The sequence below is a fragment of the Tachypleus tridentatus genome, unplaced genomic scaffold (genome assembly GCF_004210375.1).
Source record: "Tachypleus tridentatus isolate NWPU-2018 unplaced genomic scaffold, ASM421037v1 Hic_cluster_1, whole genome shotgun sequence".
In the NCBI taxonomy this organism is placed as follows: domain Eukaryota; kingdom Metazoa; phylum Arthropoda; class Merostomata; order Xiphosura; family Limulidae; genus Tachypleus; species Tachypleus tridentatus.
The window spans coordinates 21,455,403-21,475,398 of NW_027467777.1; the positions used below are offsets into that span (position 1 = coordinate 21,455,403).

General features: G+C 32.8%; 1 protein-coding gene across 14 annotated transcripts in view; it reads left to right on the forward strand.

The window, feature by feature from the left end:
* The window catches only part of LOC143241879 (conserved oligomeric Golgi complex subunit 1-like), a 53,444-nt gene extending 33,673 nt beyond the window's left edge, over positions 1-19,771 (forward strand). For 10 of the 14 annotated variants that reach the window (XM_076485172.1, XM_076485170.1, XM_076485169.1 and 7 more), the window contains exons 17-29: positions 783-874; positions 3,465-3,623; positions 5,085-5,291; positions 5,888-5,953; positions 10,180-10,315; positions 10,967-11,031; positions 11,917-12,010; positions 12,497-12,574; positions 14,259-14,335; positions 16,407-16,710; positions 17,001-17,228; positions 18,521-18,660; positions 19,430-19,771. In XM_076485172.1, coding sequence (XP_076341287.1) covers positions 783-874; positions 3,465-3,623; positions 5,085-5,291; positions 5,888-5,953; positions 10,180-10,315; positions 10,967-11,031; positions 11,917-12,010; positions 12,497-12,574; positions 14,259-14,335; positions 16,407-16,710; positions 17,001-17,228; positions 18,521-18,660; positions 19,430-19,439 — 1,656 coding nt within the window. In that variant the 3' untranslated portion in view covers positions 19,440-19,771. The remainder of the gene's footprint in view (positions 1-782; positions 875-3,464; positions 3,624-5,084; positions 5,292-5,887; positions 5,954-10,179; positions 10,316-10,966; positions 11,032-11,916; positions 12,011-12,496; positions 12,575-14,258; positions 14,336-16,406; positions 16,711-17,000; positions 17,229-18,520; positions 18,661-19,429) is intronic. The other 4 variants (XM_076485181.1, XM_076485180.1, XM_076485183.1 and 1 more) reach the window with 1 other exon arrangement.
* Positions 19,772-19,996: the final 225 nt, after the last annotated feature.

Sequence of the window (19,996 nt, forward strand, 5' to 3'; positions counted from 1 at the left end):
ATTTGTTTTCATTTTAGAAATGTTAAACTCGCTTTGTTTCAATGATAAATATTTCATGACTTGTGATAATGCAGATATAATAATAAAGCATTTATACATACAGTCAAAATGTTAAGTTTATATTTATTAAAAACAAGCTTTACAGTATCTATTTGTTTATGAAACATATTTTTGTTTGAGAACTAAAAATTGTAGTGAAAGCAGAATTTCTTAATAAATCCAAGATTTAAGTTCTAAACTTTCATGTTTTTATAAGTTGATATAGAGAGGCAGTTCTAAAGTTAAACAAGAAAAAAGTATATGATTGGTTACATAAATTATTATATCTTTAACATTTGTGATCTAATATTACATAAATGAGTAAGAGAGATTCCACCATATGGTTGAGTTGTAATCTGAGAAAATCTTTCAGATTGATGGGTATGTATGGCTACAAGAGACCCCAGACACTCGGGGTTAATATGAGAATTCTTAACTTTTATTTTAAAAAAATACATGTAAATCTTTTCCAGTGTTATTAGGATTAAACTGTTATTTTTCATGCTATTTATGTGTTGCTTGATATTTGGTATATTAATTATCTTTTAGGTTGTCTCTTGGGAATGTGTGTGTTGAACTCTAATAATATAATAAATGTTATATTTAGCTGCTGTGTTGTAGTTTATTCAGTGTAATTTTATATTTAGTTTTAATCAGGTTATTGTAATTAGTATGTAATATTTTAAAACAAACTTTTCAGTAGTTCAGACAGTGCTGTATATTACAAGTTCTACACTTTGTAGGATCTTCTTTCCAGCCAGTTAAAGTCTTGCAGTACCAACTGTAAAAGCAAAATATGTCAAGTATTGGAAGACCTGAAAGAAACAAAAGGAAGGTCTGTAAGAAAGTTTTGTTCCTTGTGTGAAGCTAAGATTCAAACCCTCAGGAAACTGTAAACATTGCAGTGATAAACTTGTATACACTGGAATATTGTAGTATCATTATTTCCTGTTTTTGACATTCCTTCAAAACATGAGTAGATAAGACATCACAAAACTCTGCAAGTACAATGTCATTCTGTTCTCTGTGGGTTTAATAGTAAGTATATAGATGTAAATACAAAGATCTTAGGTTTGAGTTTGTCTGATGGACAGTGCTGACAGCTCTGTGTGTGTAGCTTTGCACTAATAAACAACAATTAAACACTGTTGATCTATTACTGTATCAAAACATTTTAGTAAGCTTGGTTTCAAATTGTAGATAATTCAAATTTTAATATTATACCTTAGTTTATTTCTTAATTTCAAAGTAAATGTAAAACAATTCCCCAGTATTGGTTTCTGTGTGTCATGTTAAATTCAACTTTGGTTCAGATTAGATGTTTTTGATGTCCAAATGCAAATTATTTATTTTCTTATGAATAAGAAGTTTAAATTACAGATATTGACAAGCTAGAATATAAAACAAGAATCTCCTGTATTTTCTGTTTATTGAGATATGACTCGTTTAGCAAATTAAAAACAGTGGTCCCCAACCACTGCTTCCATTTTTGGAAATACTTGTGTACAGTCATACTTCTGTATATGACGTGGGAATGACCAATCAGAAGCTCAGAATGTAATCACATGGTTATTCTCAACCTATTGAAGGTGTCTATTTCCCAAGATGAATCTTCTCCCCAGTATTTAAGGGAAGAGAAAATGGTGTTCAAAATACTGTATTTTTTAAACTGAAATAGAGCTTAATTACTAAACTTGATAAGTTATTGTGGAATTTTGTGATATTTGTATGTAAATTTATAAATTTGTATTATTTCAAAATGTAAGTATAAAACAAAGTATTTTGTTTTACAACCTACATGTGCAAAATGTGACAAGGCTTAGCATGCAAGGTATGACAAGTGAGAAAAACATTTTTACAATTGTAAGTAGCAGAGGTTCTTGTTTAAATTAAAGTTGTGTAAACCTTTTGTGTTTTTTTTTTATTCAGAACTAATGTTAAGTATAGTACAAAAACATGCACCATATTTGGTAACAGTTGGTGTTTTATAAAAGTGACAGTCAAATCCCACTGTTCAAATTTAGGGAAGGCTAGCACACCTATCCCTTTCATAGCTTTGCCAAAACCCAAAACAAACCACACTTATCATGTTTTATCAGCTGTAGTTACCTGAACTGTATAGTATAGTATGTTTTTCTCTTATGGCTGCCTATAATTTTATTTATTAACATCTAAAATTAAACTGAAGGTGCTAAAAGAAACCACATTAGTTTTCAAACTTCTAGGTGCTTGTAAGCTGAGGTATAATTTTATTGGTTCATCCCACAACCATACATTCCACTTACACAAATAGGAACGTTTCTCAAGTTAGGAAAAAAATATGTGTCCACAAATGAAACACCGTTAGAAGGGGAAGTTATAAGTTTGAAAACAATGCAGACAACTTCATAATTATTCCTGTCCTTACAACTTTAAATAAATCATTTAGTAACACCACAGTGCACTTAAAGATTTATTGTGATGTGTTTAGATATTGTTCTAATGCATGGAAAGTTTGTTATTTCTTGTTGCTGCTGTTTGTGGTTGATAGCTAGACAGGTTTTTTTTCCTAACACAAAATTTTGATGGATATTTAGGGTTAGAAAGATCATGGTTCTGAAGGGTTTCATAATGATGCCAATAACTAACTGCCTGATACACAACTGGTTTATAACTAAACAGTGTGTTAGTGAAAACAACAAAGGTAGTTATGTTAACAGATCCAGAAAATTGTTTGATTCTATAAAATTGATCAATAACAGAATATCTTATGTTATTGTTTTCCATTTGTTTATTGAATGTAAGCCATTGTTTGTATGTAAACATTCATTAATTTAAATAGTGTTATTAAAATGAACAGAAAAATGTTTACAAACGTTTTAAACTAGTATGTTGCAGACCTTACCTCAAACTTTGTTATATAGTAAGATGGCTGGTATATTATCCTCTCCTCTACCAAAGAGCTTGTTTATATAATAAGATGGCTGGTATATTACCCTCTCCCCTATCCAAGAGCTTGTTTATAAAGTAAGGTGGCTGGTATATTACTCTCTCCCCTATCCAAGAGCTTGTTCATATAGTAAGGTGGCTGGTATATTACCCTCTCCCCTACCCAAGAGCTTGTTTGTGTAGTGAGGTGGCTGGTATATTACCTTCTCCTCTACCCAAGAGCTTGTTTATGTAGTAAGGTGGCTGGTGTATTACCCTCTGCCCTACCCAAGAGCTGCTTGTATAATAATGTAAATTGTATCAAGGTAGCTAGTTTGAAGTGGAAACTTGTACCTTTAATGATATTAGTTGTGTTTTAAGGTAGCGTTTTAATATTGTAACAAACCAGTGAATGTACATTACCAAAGAGTAAAGTGTATTTGTTGTTTATAATTATTGTATTTAAAAGCTCATTTTGTAAATTCTGACTTTAAGTTCCATTTTTTTTTTTCTGCTAGAATGCTGGCAATGGAGAGAGATGTCACAATGTATATATGGACAGAACTCCCATCTGACTGTACAACAAATTTGGCATGGACTCCATATACTAACAGAACCCTCTGGGAAAGTGGTTCATTGGCCATGAAAGCAAAGGGCCACACCCCTAAAGTGCAGTAGTAAATATCCGTTTCTTATTTTTGTTTTTAGGAACAAAGAAGTATGAATGGGCATGTTTAACATTTATCTGAGACACGTTAAATGTTTACAAATATGAAGTTTGATCATGTCAGTGCTATCATACTGTGACTAGTAAGGTTTTAGAATTATCAGTGGCTGAAGATAAAATGTGTAAAGTAAAAACTATTTTCTGTTTCTAACACCAACACAAACTTAATTGAAAACTTATAAATTGTCCACAAGTTGCACAATAGTGTTTTTACTATAGAGTGCTAACTTACACTGCATTGGTGTCCATCAGTTTTGTTATAACGACCAAAATTGTGAAGAATGGGTTAACATTTTTACCACACAACAAACAATCAACTGTTTGTATTGTTACAAAGAAAAATGCACAACAGTGTCAGAAACTATGGTCTTAGTTTTACAATGGAATATTACTGTGTGGTTTTAAGTTATAGCTTAGCAAAAAAAATAATACTGTAGTGCTAAGTTATGCCTTGCAAGTATACAGTGCTTACTTTTTTGTAAAAATAGTAATTTTAATAAAAAGAGAAAATTACACTTGTTAAAATATATCCTTCCACAGGTTTATATAATTACAGTGACAGTGAACTGTGCAAAGTGGAAGTGACTTTTTATGCATGTGATGGTGGACTGTGCAAAGTGGAAGTGACTGTTTTTGTATAAGTACGTTGTTTATTCAAGTGAACAATTTATTCATACAAACAGGCATGTTATACGTTTATAAGATTTCCTTCAAATTGCTGAATATGTGAAGAATATTGTTTGGTGTGTTTAAATAGTTTGGTTTACTCAATCTTAAGGCCCCACTGACAATTGGTAATTTTTTTACATTTTTTGGTATCTCTCGTGTATGTTTAGTCCACTTTCTGAGATTAACATTCTGTCATAAAGAAACTCAACTTGTAAGCTATAATATATGGTAGATTCAACACTGTTGTATAATTGCAAGTAAGTTAATTATAAAGCAAAATATACCTGGAACTAATTAAAATAGTAGTAGAATTGTCTTATTTGTGAATAAGTGATTTTCAGGAACATTTTCTGGGTTAAGGTACATGTACCTAACATTAAAAATAATGTACAGGAAGTTCTGGTCCTATTCTTCGAGGATAGAAAGTTATAATATTGTATATTCATCAAACTAGTTACATGTTGAGAATGAAAAACCAAAATATTTGAAACAATTAAAGGTAAATTCTTTAGTATGGACACTAGACCTAATAATAAATGTTACCCAAAATGGTTGTAATCTGTCATAAAGATATAACTTGCTAAAGGATGTTGTCTTGTTTGATACAATTGTCAGATATGCCTGTTTCATGTTTGTAATTTCTTTATTTTATAATTTTTTATTAAAAGATGTATTATTGAATATATATTTTTGTCTATAAATTACAAGTTAGATAATCTGCTGATGTTGTTTCTCTGTTAAGTTTATGTAGTGACCTTGATAATGGATTGAAGAAACTTCTTGAGGACATGACCACCTTTGTTTGTGATGACCAGAAAGAAGATTGTTTGGACCAGGAGTCCCTCACTTCCTGTAGCGAGTGGAAATCTACGAAACTTATCAACATTAATAAGGACAAAAAGGAAATTGATGAGTACCTCAGAAGTGAAACTAAACTATGCATACAAAGGTTAGTTGAGCATGATTGTGATATAGGAATAAGTGAATTATGGGAAAAAACATACTCACTTTGTGACCTGCATAGGAAAGTATGTCATATTTTCATTAAAACAAACTATTGTAAACATTATTTATTGTAAGTGTTAGCTCAGTATTCAACCACTAATAGTGCTTTGTGGTTTGTACTTAGGTGATGTAAGAATAAGTTTTACGGAACTTAAAACAGTTATTTAAATAATAAGAATTTATATATTTAAATACTTTTGTTATTCTCTTAACATGAAATTAATAATTTTTCTGGTTTCTAAGTCAGATATTGTCTTTTGGTTATTCTAAAGAAATACATCTAAAAATGTAATGTCCTTTAGAACAATTGAAGGTTAACATTTCAAACAGTCATTTAGATTATCTTGGTGGTCATTGAAGGGTGGTGTAAACTTTCACATTTAAGCCTTGTTTCCAACATTCTTGTGTAAATCTTTGTCAGTAGTTAACACTTGTGTTAACATTAGTTCAGTTGTGTTTTAGTGCTACTTTAACATCTTACTTGATGTATGTTAATGACGTTATGTTAACACCATAACTAAAGAATATCGTTAACTTTAGCATCATGCAGTATATTGAAGAAATGGCTTTGACAATGGAGACAAGTGGTTCTGGTACTGATGTGTGGTAAGTGTACAGTAGATTGATCTAATGTGATGTTGTTTGTTTTATTGACCACCTCTTATATTTAATAATCATAGTTTGTTAAATCTCTTGATTTTCATAAGCATATTTTTTAGTTATATTGGATTATCACAGAGGCTGTAACTCTGATAATATATAATACTGGCAATAACATTGTACAGATATAACACAGAACAAACTTTTGATGTAGCCTTAATATTTAGTGTTAAGAAACAGACCTAAATATAGTACTGCTTGAAGTAGACTAGATATATGTTCCTCCATGGTCACTAATGAAAGATGGTATACCCTTTTCTCCATGGTTACTAATAGTATTTCTTAAGTGATGCAGTACAGAATATTAAACTAAATAAAATGGTTGATAACCATTAGTGTTAGCTTTCATGACTTGTAATTTTGCATTTGTTTGTTTGTTTCTTTATGTAGCATTTGGGTGTTTTATATAATTATGTTATATTTATTTGATTTGCAAACACAAAATTAAAGAAGCCTTACTTATACAACAACTCAAGCCTAAAATAAACCAATACAAAGGAACACCTTTATACCGATATTAATAAATATAATCAAACATCTAAGCACGCCCTCTACATTCCCACACTCAACTATACAACCGCTTTTAAACATGTGGTCAGCTACCGGTCAGTAACTCTTCCTTTCTTTGTGAACCTGATGATGACCGAAGAAGGTCGAAACATTGTTCACTTCTCTATTAGTGCCTTCTCTACCCATACCAGCCATTTTTAAATATATAATTTTCTTTACAAGTGGGTTTTCTCATCATCACGGATTATTATTTCATCATGGCAATTGTACAAGAAGTGTATGTCTTTGTGTTTTCTTTATGTATTTGTACTTTTCTGTGTAACCATTATGTCTGAACTAACATACCTTACAACAGTATTAATAGTACACGCTCATACGATCATAAAGAAACTAAGAAACTTAAACCAAACAATTATCAACAGAAAAAATGACATTTGTTTCATTCAACAATGTAGAAAGGAACAACTAACCCTAACTTTGTAAAGGTAGAACTATCAAAAACTGTTCACCAATGCACAAACATTATCCAAAATTTACAGAAAAAACAACTTAAAGCCATGTCGAACACAAAATACAAAGAACTACATGACTTACAAAAACAAAAAATGAACCTAGACCATCAACTGGCATGCTGCATTAAACCAGAGATTTACGGACTTGTGCAACGAAACATAAACCAAATCAACACTAGGAATGACAGAGACAAAAAGATCTGCCACAACAAAAAACTAGGGAAACTAAGATGCAAACAACAGAAAAGACATCACGACAAACCGTTGACTAACCTCATAATTAACAGATCCGACCGACAATTAAACACAGACGAGATACATCTACTTAACAAAGGACTCAACTTCACAATAGCACCTAGGTACATTCCAACCATAGAAATCAAAACATGTTTAGAAGATCTAGCCAGGAGACTTGTGATACTTTCTACAGAAAACAAAAACAAGGAAACAACCAACAGAAAGAAGACAACTTAGATAATTTTATTGACATCCAACAGCCAAACTTCCCAGGTAAAATTAAAGTTATTTTCCAGAAACACCTTAAAGAATTTTCTCACAAAACAGAAAACTAAAAAACAACCTTACAAAAAGAGACATTATTTCCATTAAAAACCTAAAACAAGACAAAAACATTAAAATTCTAAAAGCAGATAAAGGAAATTCTATAGTCATAATGAACACGAATGAATACATCCAAAAAATGAAGAATATCCTATCATACACAAACAAATTTAAACCAATACACACAAATCTAACAAATACACACGAGACGCAACTAAACAAATTACTACTACAAATGAAAAAAGCCAACACAATTTCACGAACACTTTATTCCTACCTATGTAAAACCGACTCATGCACACCACAAATATACGGCATCCCTAAACCTCATAAACCAGATTGTCCATTACGACCAATAATGTCCACATATGAATCATTTAATTACAATCTTGGTAAATACATAGCATGGGCATTCTCCAAATATGTAACATCAGCCAGCTCATTCATCAAAGACTCTCTTAATTTCAAGTCTAATCTAAATCAACTTAATCATAAAGCCTTAATGGCCAGTTTCGATGCCATATCCTAAAATAAACCAATACAAAGGAACACCTTTGTTACCTATGTTAATAAAATATATCCAACATCTAAGCATGCCCTCTATATTTCTACACTCAATTACACAACTGCCTTCAAACATGTCATGTAGTCAGCTATCGGTCAGTAACCCTTTCTTTCTTTGTGAACCTGATGATGACCGAAGAAGGTCAAAACATTGTTTACTTCTCTATTAGTGTTTTCTCTACCTATACCAGCTGTTTTTAAATATATAATTTTCTCTACATGTGAGTTTTCTTGTCATCACAGATCATTCAAATTATAAACTTTTTAAACTTAGGTAAAAGTTTCTATCTCATGAGGCATCTCTCTTCTAAAATTAGATAAATGTTTGCCATCTCCTGAAATATCTAAAATATATTAGAACAAAGAAGAGAGGAGAGGTCTTTCAAAACAAGATTAACTGTTAGTGCTGTGTTATAAGTTTGCTGTAGTTATTCTATCTTTACCTGTTGCAAATGTTTGTATATAGATATATTAATCAGTTAATAACTTCTTATAAGATACAAGTGTCATGATCTAATAATAGTTTAGTTAGTGTGCCATGCAAGTGAACTGGTAGGTTTGAAGAGTTGCTCTAAGTGACCTGATAAGATATTTTTATGTAAATTGAATGATGGATCTGTAAATAAGAGAACACTGAATCATTATTTTATAACAAGACAAAAATAATGTTTGGTCTTTTGTTTTTTATTTCTAGAAAACAGGATAAGCCTAAAATTTTAATAAGTTATAGTCATAGTGGAAGTGAACTTTTTTGTTTAGTCACGGTGTGAGTTCTGCTAACTTTTTTGTTTAGTCACGGTACGAGTTCTGCTAACTTTTTGTTTAGTCACGGTACGAGTTCTAACTTTTTGTTTAGTCACGGTACGAGTTCTGCTAACTTTTTTGTTTAGTCACGGTACGAGTTCTGCTAACTTTTTTGTTTAGTCACGGTACGAGTTCTGCTAACTATTTTGTTTAGTCACGGTACGAGTTCTGCTAACTTTTTTGTTTAGTCACGGTACGAGTTCTGCTAACTTTTGTTTAGTCACGGCGCGACGAACTTTTGTTCTGCTAACTTTTGTTTAGTCACGGTACGAGTTCTGCTAACTTTTTGTTTAGTCACGGTACGAGTTCTGCTAACTTTTTTGTTTAGTCACGGTACGAGTTCTGCTAACTTTTTGTTTAGTCACGGTACGAGTTCTGCTAACTTTTTGTTTAGTCACGGTACGAGTTCTGCTAACTTTTTTGTTTAGTCATGGTGCGAGTTCTGCTAACTTTTGTTTAGTCGCGGTGCGAGTTCTGCTAACTTTTGTTTAGTCACGGTGCGAGTTCTGCTAACTTTTGTTTAGTCACGGTGCGAGTTCTGCTAACTTTTGTTTAGTCACGGTGCGAGTTCTGCTAACTTTTGTTTAGTCACGATGCGAGTTCTGCTAACTTTTTGTTTAGTCACGGTACGAGTTCTGCTAACTATTTTGTTTAGTCACGGTACGAGTTCTGCTAACTTTTTTGTTTAGTCACGGTACGAGTTCTGCTAACTTTTTGTTTAGTCACGGTACGAGTTCTGCTAACTTTTTTGTTTAGTCACGGTACGAGTTCTGCTAACTATTTTGTTTAGTCACGGTACGAGTTCTGCTAACTTTTTTGTTTAGTCACGGTACGAGTTCTGCTAACTTTTTTGTTTAGTCACGGTACGAGTTCTGCTAACTTTTTTGTTTAGTCACGCTACGAGTTCTGCTAACTTTTTTGTTTAGTCACGGTACGAGTTCTGCTGACTTTTTTGTTTAGTCACGGTACGAGTTCTGCTGACTTTTTTGTTTAGTCACGGTACGAGTTCTGCTAACTTTCATAATAAACATTGATATTTATCTTGAATTGAGATATTTATTCCATGGATTAGAATAATTTGGGTTTAAAAGAGTAGTTTACATAGCAAAATGTGAAATGTTATTAAAAATAACTTCACATTAAGTTTTTTAATAAAATTTTAATGTTTGTGTAACATATTTGCACATCAAACTGGGATGCTTACAATGATGTTTCTCCCAGGCCAGTGTTCTTAGGACGACTGACTGTCGGCATGGCAGAACTTTGTCCACATTTACAACAGTGTTTGATTGGATCAGACAAAGAAGACAGTCATCACTTCTTAAGAATTACACAAAATTCTACCAACATTAGAAAGGTATCATACTAGAAATACCTGCTTGAGTTATAGAAGATAAATGAAGTATTATATAATACAGTTAAACACACATACCATTACCCAAACTCTTGGTAGCTAAAAGTTCATTCACAATTACAAAAAGTGATATTTATAAGTATTTCTTGTGAATTAATATTTTGTATGGTAATTATAAAGTGTGACATATTTTAGAAAGATATTGTGTAGACCTGGGCAGTTATCTCAACATTCATTTATCAATAAACAATGATTACATCAATTAATGTTACATAAAATAATTGTTTAATTAAAGTAAATGTTTTTAGTTTCTAATTATTCCAACTAAGTAACTGAAATATTCCATTAATAATTTCTCATTATTTTCAACTAGTTAAAGGTTATTGATTAGGGTTATAAATCACAAAACTAATCAGCTAATGAAGGTTATTGTTTTTGGTTAATACCATTTTTTGTTATTTTTTAAGTTGTGTAAGAATAGTTAATTAATTGAACATAGTATGTAAATGAGCTCAGAATTAATCAATTATTAAATTCCACCAAACACTCTCCTCTGATGTTGATATTAAATTTTGCAAGAGGTTTATTTGTCACTTAGAACTTACCTTAACAGGTTTTTGTATTCATTGGAATATTTGGTTTATGTTCTGACAGGTGGAAGAAACTTACTGGGAAGAAGTGAAATCACAGTTACTAACCCAAAGTGCATCTTTATTTGGGTGCGTGATTTTTGTAACTGTGTTGCTCGAAAAACTGTTTTGGACTAAATTTTTGTTGTTGTTGTTGTTTAAAAATCTTTAATATTAAATTTTGATCAAAGTAATCTATCTGCATTGGCCAAAACTAAAAATATTGTATACTTGGCAATGAATATAATTAATTAAATATAATGTTTTAAGATACATTACTTAACAATTACAAGGCTTTGTTACACCAGTTGAGTGCCCTAGCTGCTAACAATAATTTAATTTAAAACCTGGTAATGTCTCGCAAGGTTTGGCCAGTGAGGAGACTTAAGTTAGTCCTGAAGTTAAATAAAAAGCTTAAATTGTTACACGTATCCATTCAAGAAGGATAAAACAGCAGGTTTTAATTTTGTTGGTACGGTGAGCAACTTGGAAATCTAAACATTTCAGCTAACAGGAGATTTGGTACTATTCAAATAAAAAAATATATATATTATAAAGCAGGATAACACTTGTTACATAATATTAGGTCATAAACAGTAAGAATATTTAATAAATAGGTATGGAACAATCCCTCACCATCTTTCTTGACTTTCCTTGAGCTTTAACATGTTTCAACAGTATCACCTGATACACTTGTTCATTCATCTTCCTACATTGTGGTCTGTAATTTTTGCTCTACATTTCTCTCTTTTTATATTAAGATTATTTACTTTTATTTACTGTATTTACTCAATTCTTATAATTTTTTTGTGTGTGTTTTATTAATAAAGTTATTTTAATTTGGCGAGTTTTTCACTTGATATCCTGTTTTGCATTTTGTTAGTTTTCTGTGTTAATATGTCTGTTTTGTTGGCATGTTTTAAAGACATCATGGATGAATGTAATAACATTTTAATCTGTTTTATCTTGCTACAGAGTTTGGGCTAAAAACTTGGTGAAAACGTTATGTGGAGAACTAGAAATGAAACTTCTAGGAGTTTCCCCTGTTAGCATCTTGAGCTCTGTTTTGGTGAGTTTCTCAGTAATTTAATCAACCTGTTTTTTTAATAATTTTACAACTTCTGACAAAAGTAAAATCTCCTTACATTCTAATGGTTGTTTAAATTCTAATAGGGTTTAAAACTCTTAACTAACATTGGGTTTAGGTTTCAACAAAGTTTCATACTAATAAAGTTCTACAATATATGTTTAATGTTACTTATTAAATTACTATGGCATGATGTAAATATGTTTATTAATACATTGTAATCACCATAATCTTGAATAAACATAATACTTCTATTACAAATGGCTATAACTGTTAATTGTCCAAGTCCTGCAGACATATTACTGTTGGGTATAAATTGTCTCTTCATGTGTACAAGTTTCATGTAGTTTCTGTATCAGTTCTAAGTTGATAATGTTTTGTTATGACAAATCCTCCCGTTTCATGTAGTTTCTGTATCAGTTCTAAGTTGATAATGTTTTGTTACTGATTCATGATGAACTTTGACAGGAATGGGAAGAGATTGAAATTCAAGAAGAAACTGAAGGAGGGCAGACAGTTAAGTCTACCATACAGATACCCTTGCAGGTAACACTATGACGTTTTGGGGAAGACAGTTAAGTCTACCATACAGATACCCTTGCAGGTAACACTATGACGTTTTGGGGAAGACAGTTAAGTCTACCATACAGATACCCTTGCAGGTAACACTGTGACGTTTCGGGGAAGACAGTTAAATCTACCATACAGATACCCTTGCAGATAACACTGTGACGTTTCGGGGAAGACAGTTAAGTCTACCATACAGATACCCTTGCAGGTACCACTGTGACGTTTCGGGGAAGACTGTTAAGTCTACCATACAGATACCCTTGCAGGTACCACTGTGACGTTTCGGGGAAGACTGTTAAGTCTACCATACAGATACCCTTGCAGGTAACACTGTGACGTTTCGGGGAAGACTGTTAAGTCTACCATACAGATACTCTTGGAGGTAACACTGTGACGTTTCGGGGCAGACTGTTAAGTCTACCATGCAGATACTCTTGCAGGTAACACTGTGACGTTTCGGGGCAGACTGTTACGTCTGCCATGCAGATACCCTTGGAGGTAACACTGTGACGTTTCGTTTCGGGGCAGACTGTTAAGTCTGCCATACAGATACCCTTGGAGGTAACACTGTGACGTTTCGGGGCAGACTGTTAAGTCTGCCATACAGATACCCTTGGAGGTAACACTGTGACGTTTTGGGGCAGTCTGTTAAGTCCGCCATACAGATACTCTTGGAGGTAACACTGTGACGTTTCGGGACAGACTGTTAAGTCTACCATACAGATACCCTTGCAGGTAAGGATATTAGTTATAGAAAAGTTGAGTTAAGCAGCTCTCTATCTTCCATTACAGGTTTTTTATTTTGATTAAATTACCGTTGGAAGTAATCTCTCAACATTATTTTAGTGCTAATCATTAAAAGTCTAGGTTAATTCTGATGTTTGAATATTATTTAAAGATTCATGTTTGCTGCTTTTCAAGCTGTTGTATATTTAGTTTTTGGATTGCTTGTTATCAAGTATTGAGATATATGTACTTCTACATTACCATGATCCTCTGGTTTTCCATTTTGAATAGTAAGATAAGCCATGTTGTTAACACAAACAAGATTCAGTTATGATTACAAGTATTATTAATATTTTATAATCTTTCTTTTGAAAGAACAACCTTAAACTGTAAAGTTGAAATTAAGATGTACTTTCTCTTGAGGGTCTACATATTTTGAGGTCTACGTTACTAATGGAGGACCGTATCAGTTTCTCTTAAGAAGTTCAGTGTTAACAACACTCGATATTTGACCGTATCAGTTTCTCTTAAGAAGTTCAGTGTTAACAACACTGGATATTTGACCGTATCAGTTTCTCTTAAGAAGTTCAGTGTTAACAACACTGGATATTTGACCGTATCAGTTTCTCTTAAGAAGTTCAGTGTTAATAACACTGGATATTTGACCGTATCAGTTTCTCTTAAGAAGTTCAGTGTTAACAACACTGGATATTTGACCGTATCAGTTTCTCTTAAGAAGTTCAGTGTTATTAACACTAGATATTCTTCTTCAATTAAATCTGTTTCAGTGTAAATGAATAGAAAAATTTATTTCTTGCTAAACTTGGGGAGTTTTCTGTTTATTCACAACTTATAGTACAGTTCTGGTTTGGAAAGTGTTACAGTCCTAAAGTAGTTTATAAACTTGATTCATGCATGTGTTCATGTATTTCAGGTTTCATTGCCACTACAGTCTACAATGTTTCACTTATGTCAAGCTATTAACAGGGCTGCAGGCCATTCTTTAAACAGGCAAGTACACGTGGTAGATTTTCTCAAAGAGGAAATTTTTTATTTTCATATCTCAAGATCTGTGAGGAAAGACATTATTATACTTATATGCTAAAAACAAATGAATATTACTCTCTTTTATTGTTATTAATTAAAACTGGAAATTGTTCATGCATGCTAGAACTGTAATGTGTTTATTGTACTGAAGGTGTATTTGTAACCTTTATAGATGCGTACTACTTTAAATAAAGTGGTTTATATTTTGGGATCTTTGACTTATTTACGGAATACAGAATTATGTAAAACCACCCTCACAGATCTTGGTAGATAGCACTCTGGTAACAAGTTTGTCACTGATGTCCACTTCCTCAGTCTGTGAGTAAGACCAAAGCCTCACAAGAACTAAATATAAAGAGGCTGTGAATGTTGAAACACATACATTCTTAAAGTAGAGATGTTTAAATATATACAGTACAAGTTTAGGTATAATCCTGTTGGTAGTTAAAGAGCCATATGGCTTACAACTCTGCCAAATGTGTACAAAACATTTATTTTAACAAAAAATACAGATGGTTCTGACCTTGAAACACAATTTTAAAAATACAGTAGCACCAATGTATGTTGTATTTTATTATTAAATATACCCTCTGTACACTGGAACAATGGACTAGTGAAGGTAGGGAATGACAGGTAACAGCACAAAGCATATCCTCAGTGGTATGTGTCATGTCCTGTTGAATGTGACACAACTTCCTTAGATAGTGTTTACATAACGTGAAAGTAAATGACACAATCCTCAGACATACATCCAACTTTCTTAGTGAATGAACAGTTTCCAGTAACATTAATAACACAATCTCTCAACCATTTGATATTACCTCAGGAGTCCCACAAGACTCTGTCCTCTGACATTCACCATTACATCAGGAGTCCCACAAGACTCTGTCCTCTGACATTCACCATTACATCAGGAGTCCCACAAGACTCTGTCCTCTGACATTCACCATTACATCAGGAGTCCCACAAGACTCTGTCCTCTGACATTCACCATTACATCAGGAGTCCCACAAGGCTCTCTCCTCTGACATTCACCATTACATCAGGAGTCCCACAAGGCTCTCTCCTCTGACATTCACCATTACATCAGGAGTCCCACAAGGCTCTCTCCTCTGACATTCAACATTACATCAGGAGTCCCACAAGGCTCTCTCCTCTGACATTCAACATTACATCAGGAGTCCCACAAGGCTCTCTCCTCTGACATTCAACATTACATCAGGAGTCCCACAAGGCTCTCTCCTCTGACATTCAACATTACATCAGGAGTCCCACAAGGCTCTCTCCTCTGACATTCAACATTACATCAGGAGTTCCACAAGGCTCTCTCCTCTTAGACATTCAACATTACATCAGGAGTTCCACAAGGCTTAGACATTCAACATTACATCAGGAGTCCCACAAGGCTCTCTCCTCTTAGACATTCAACATTACATCAGGAGTCCCACAAGGCTCTCTCCTCTTAGACATTCAACATTACATCAGGAGTCCCACAAGGCTCTCCTCTCAGACATTCAACATCAAGTCTCTCTACCAGTAAATATCAACCATGTTCAAAACCACTCCCATGACCTAATTAACCCTCAAACAGAGGCCATCATCAGTTGTACCTACAATATTTCCACTGTTTAAGGGTTGAAATTGTTCCTTTACACAAGTAGGGTGAAGGGGTATTATCCCAAAACATTCCAGTTTAGAAAAGTGGAAGATCTTTTCTTTAAACACTAAACATCTGTCATGATTGTTTGTTTGTTTGTTTTTTAACGTTGTAAAAGACTTAGTAACCAATTAGTTACTCAATAAACCCTAATGTCAAATTCATACTTTAACTGTGATTCCTGAGTGATAAACAAGTATTATTTCAAGGTTATGTCTTTTTATCACTAACAGTGTGTTCTGGATAAATTAATATGATTTCAAGATGGCCTGTCTTTGTTATGTTTTGCTCATTTTTCCACACCTGTATAAACTCACTATACTATAAGTAGTTAGGTACCAGTTCTAAATATGAACGTGATTGCATGTTATTTTTTAGATTGAAAGAAATAACCAGCATGTTACTTGAACATGTTCTGGACATCTATGCAACAGCAGCAAAAGAAACTTCCAGCAGATTAACTGAGAGCTCTCACTTGAGACAGACTTGGGCTCACCAACTGTTGTTTGATGTGCGTTACTTAGCAGCCTTGTTCAGAGTGAAAGAAAGAAATAATGTTCAGCACACAGTGAAGTTAGAGCAAGTAGTCCGTGATTTGGAGAGCCTGATTGATCCCTTTGACCTGGATGTCTTTAGTCCTCATTTCAAAATGAATCTTTCTAGAGCTCTTCAGGGATCATCTGTAAGTTTTTATTGAAGTTTTAATTTGTGTATCATGATGTTGGTGTCCAGCAGTGATTTCAGTTTGCAGTCCTTTACCTGTACCTGAAATTAATTGGTTTCCTATTGTTTTAACACCTGTATTAAAAGTATTGTTGTAGTTTTGTTTTACATTATGAAAAAAACTTTAAAATATAAGAGATATATTTGAAAACTTGTTTTGGATTATAACAAGAACATATATGTATTAGCATGATGTTTGTTATGTACAATACTTAAGTTGTAACTATACCTACATTAATATTAATACAGTTGGTATTAGGCTTGGCAGTTAGTGGAGACCTTGCTGGAAGCTGGGATAACACACGTCCTAAGCCTCAAACTGGACGAAGTGACCATCACAATGTTCTCCCATTAATGTCTGGATTGGTAAAATTTCCATTATTACCGATCAGTATGGAACCGAGCAAGCCACTGATACAGCCACCTCAGCACCTGAGGTCATCAACAGTATCACAGTCAAGTTCATCAGGCTCAAAGGTTGGGGGAAAGTTTCATCACACTACCATTCAGAACACTGTTAATGTTTCTTATTTATAGTAATTTAATCAAATACTGTTTTAAATGTTTGTAGCATGTTGAATTTGGTAGCAGAAAACGTGAAAATTTTCTATCCTCATAGGTTTTCTTGCATGTAAATGTATATCCTCACAAAATCCTCTTTGAGACAGAAATGTTGCAACTAACTGTAAAATGTGAATCTAGTATGATTTTTGTGTTTAGTTCTTCATTGTGCATGTTATTTTAGTTAGATATTTTGTTTTAGCTGATGTGATTGAAACAAAATAAGAAACAAGTTTTTTATAGTTAACACTGCCAAAGGTTTGTCTGCCTGATTAAAACATTTTTCTTTGTTATGATGTTTTACTTAAAACATTGTGCCAGATGACATTAAATTACCTCCTCTCAGTCTACTGTGTAGATTTAACTTCAAAAGTTTAGAAATAACTTTTGAAAATAAAGCATTGGAAGTTTGTAGTAGCATCATTATTTTGTTACGCTGCAAACATCTGTACTAACTGGCCATTCATCAATGTGTTTTTGTATTAATATTAAACCAGTAAACATCTGTACTAACTGGCCATTCATCAATGTGTTTTTGTATTAATATTAAACATCTGTACTAACTGGCCATTCATCAATGTGTTTTTGTATTAATATTAAACCAGTAAACATCTGTACTAACTGGCCATTCATCAATGTGTTTTTGTATTAATATTAAACCAGTAAACATCTGTACTAACTGGCCATTCATCAATGTGTTTTTGTATTAATATTAAACCAGTAAACATCTGTACTAACTGGCCATTCATCAATGTGTTTTTGTATTAATATTAAACCAGTAAACATCTGTACTAACTGGCCATTCATCAATGTGTTTTTGTATTAATATTAAACCAGTAAACATCTGTACTAACTGGCCATTCATCAATGTGTTTTTGTATTAATATTAAACCAGTAAACATCTGTACTAACTGGCCATTCATCAATGTGTTTTTGTATTAATATTAAACCAGTAAACTGTACTAACTGGCCATTCATCAATGTGTTTTTGTATTAATATTAAACCAGTAAACATCTGTACTAACTGGCCATTCATCAATGTGTTTTTGTATTAATATTAAACCAGTAAACATCTGTACTAACTGGCCATTCATCAATGTGTTTTTGTATTAATATTAAACCAGTAAACATCTGTACTAACTGGCCATTCATCAATGTGTTTTTGTATTAATATTAAACCAGTAAAATATGTTCTAACACCCGTTTAGAGTGCTTCGTTCCGTGATTCACAAAATCAGTCGAGCCCTAACCTTGCTAACAGTACTTCCATGAGCATTACCAAGTCAGCTTCCCTATATGATCGTATGACAGCGATGAGTTCCAGCTTGCTTGCTGGGTTGGAGTCTTGGTGAGTTCATTTTAATGTATTATATTTCTGACAACTAGTTTTTTATCCAAGGTACACGCCCTTTTAACCCAGTAATTGTTAGTTTTATAGTGGCAAATTTCTAATTTAGCTGTGTTGTTATATTTCATAATTATTAGTTTCTGATGACTAAGTTTTTATCCAAATAGAATGTTTCTTGGAACAGTCAACTACTACAATGTCGGTATAACAGAGCTGTTGCTGGAATGATCATCCTAGAGTCGTTTAATTTCCAGTTACTCCATTATTTAATTATAGTAACTAGAACAGTGATTAAAGTATTAAACGTTTGTTGGGAATAATGGAGTAAGTTGAAAGTTAGAAATGATGATTAATTTAGTTACATTGAACTTTTAACCACTAAGCAGATCAGAGAAGTTTTATCATATTCAGCTGTATATATACCTGATTAGGTCAAAGTTGTTAACTTCCTACACGCACTAATATTTTCAAACCAATAAGCTTCATTAAACTGATGTTTTCTATGTTGTGCCAGTATATCCTTTGCTTTCTCTAGGAAAGTCAATCCAATGATACAGTGAATAAATTATGTGGTCAGTTGTAAATGTTATGGGTTGATTGTAACATGTTATAAGATATCTTCTATTATAAGACTTTCTTCTTGCGAAGATTTGATACTTAAGTACTCTAATGCCAAGCAATAATTTGTAACAAAATCCTTGAAATGTAGATAGAACTAAGATGAACAAAATTTGTCAGATGTTCAAACAATGTCTTGTTTCTTGTGTAGGCAAAACTGATAGCTGATCTTGAAGAAGGTTGTTCAGATGTTTGAAGATTTTCATGTGTAGTGAAGTTGAGTGATTCACCGTTGATCAGGTTTCTGTCACTTATCAGAATCTTGCAAGACAAATACAAACTTAAACACTTTAGAAACAGAACTTGTATAATTTAAAATGTAGAAAGACGTTTGTGAAAAATAAAAATGCAAATGAATGTTTGTATTGGCTGTATGTAGAATGAAATGTCCTGTAAGACACTTGAGTGTAGAAAGGTAATAAAAAAATCTTCAGCCTATTTGTACCATATTTTATCATCAGAAGTTGCCAATAAATATTATTGTTGTGCATAATTTTTAGATACTTCTCAGGGGTGTTATTTTAAGAATTATACAATAAATCTGTGACATAGTGCATCACAAATATTTTCACCTGGTTCATACAATACAATAAGGCATAAAGATCAAATACTGGACAGACGGAAAGCTCTTCAGGCCTAGCTGCCTGAAGGTTAAGAAACCACCATCACTGACCTCTGTGATCGACCTTCAGGATATCCTTAATGCTTCTGACTTTGC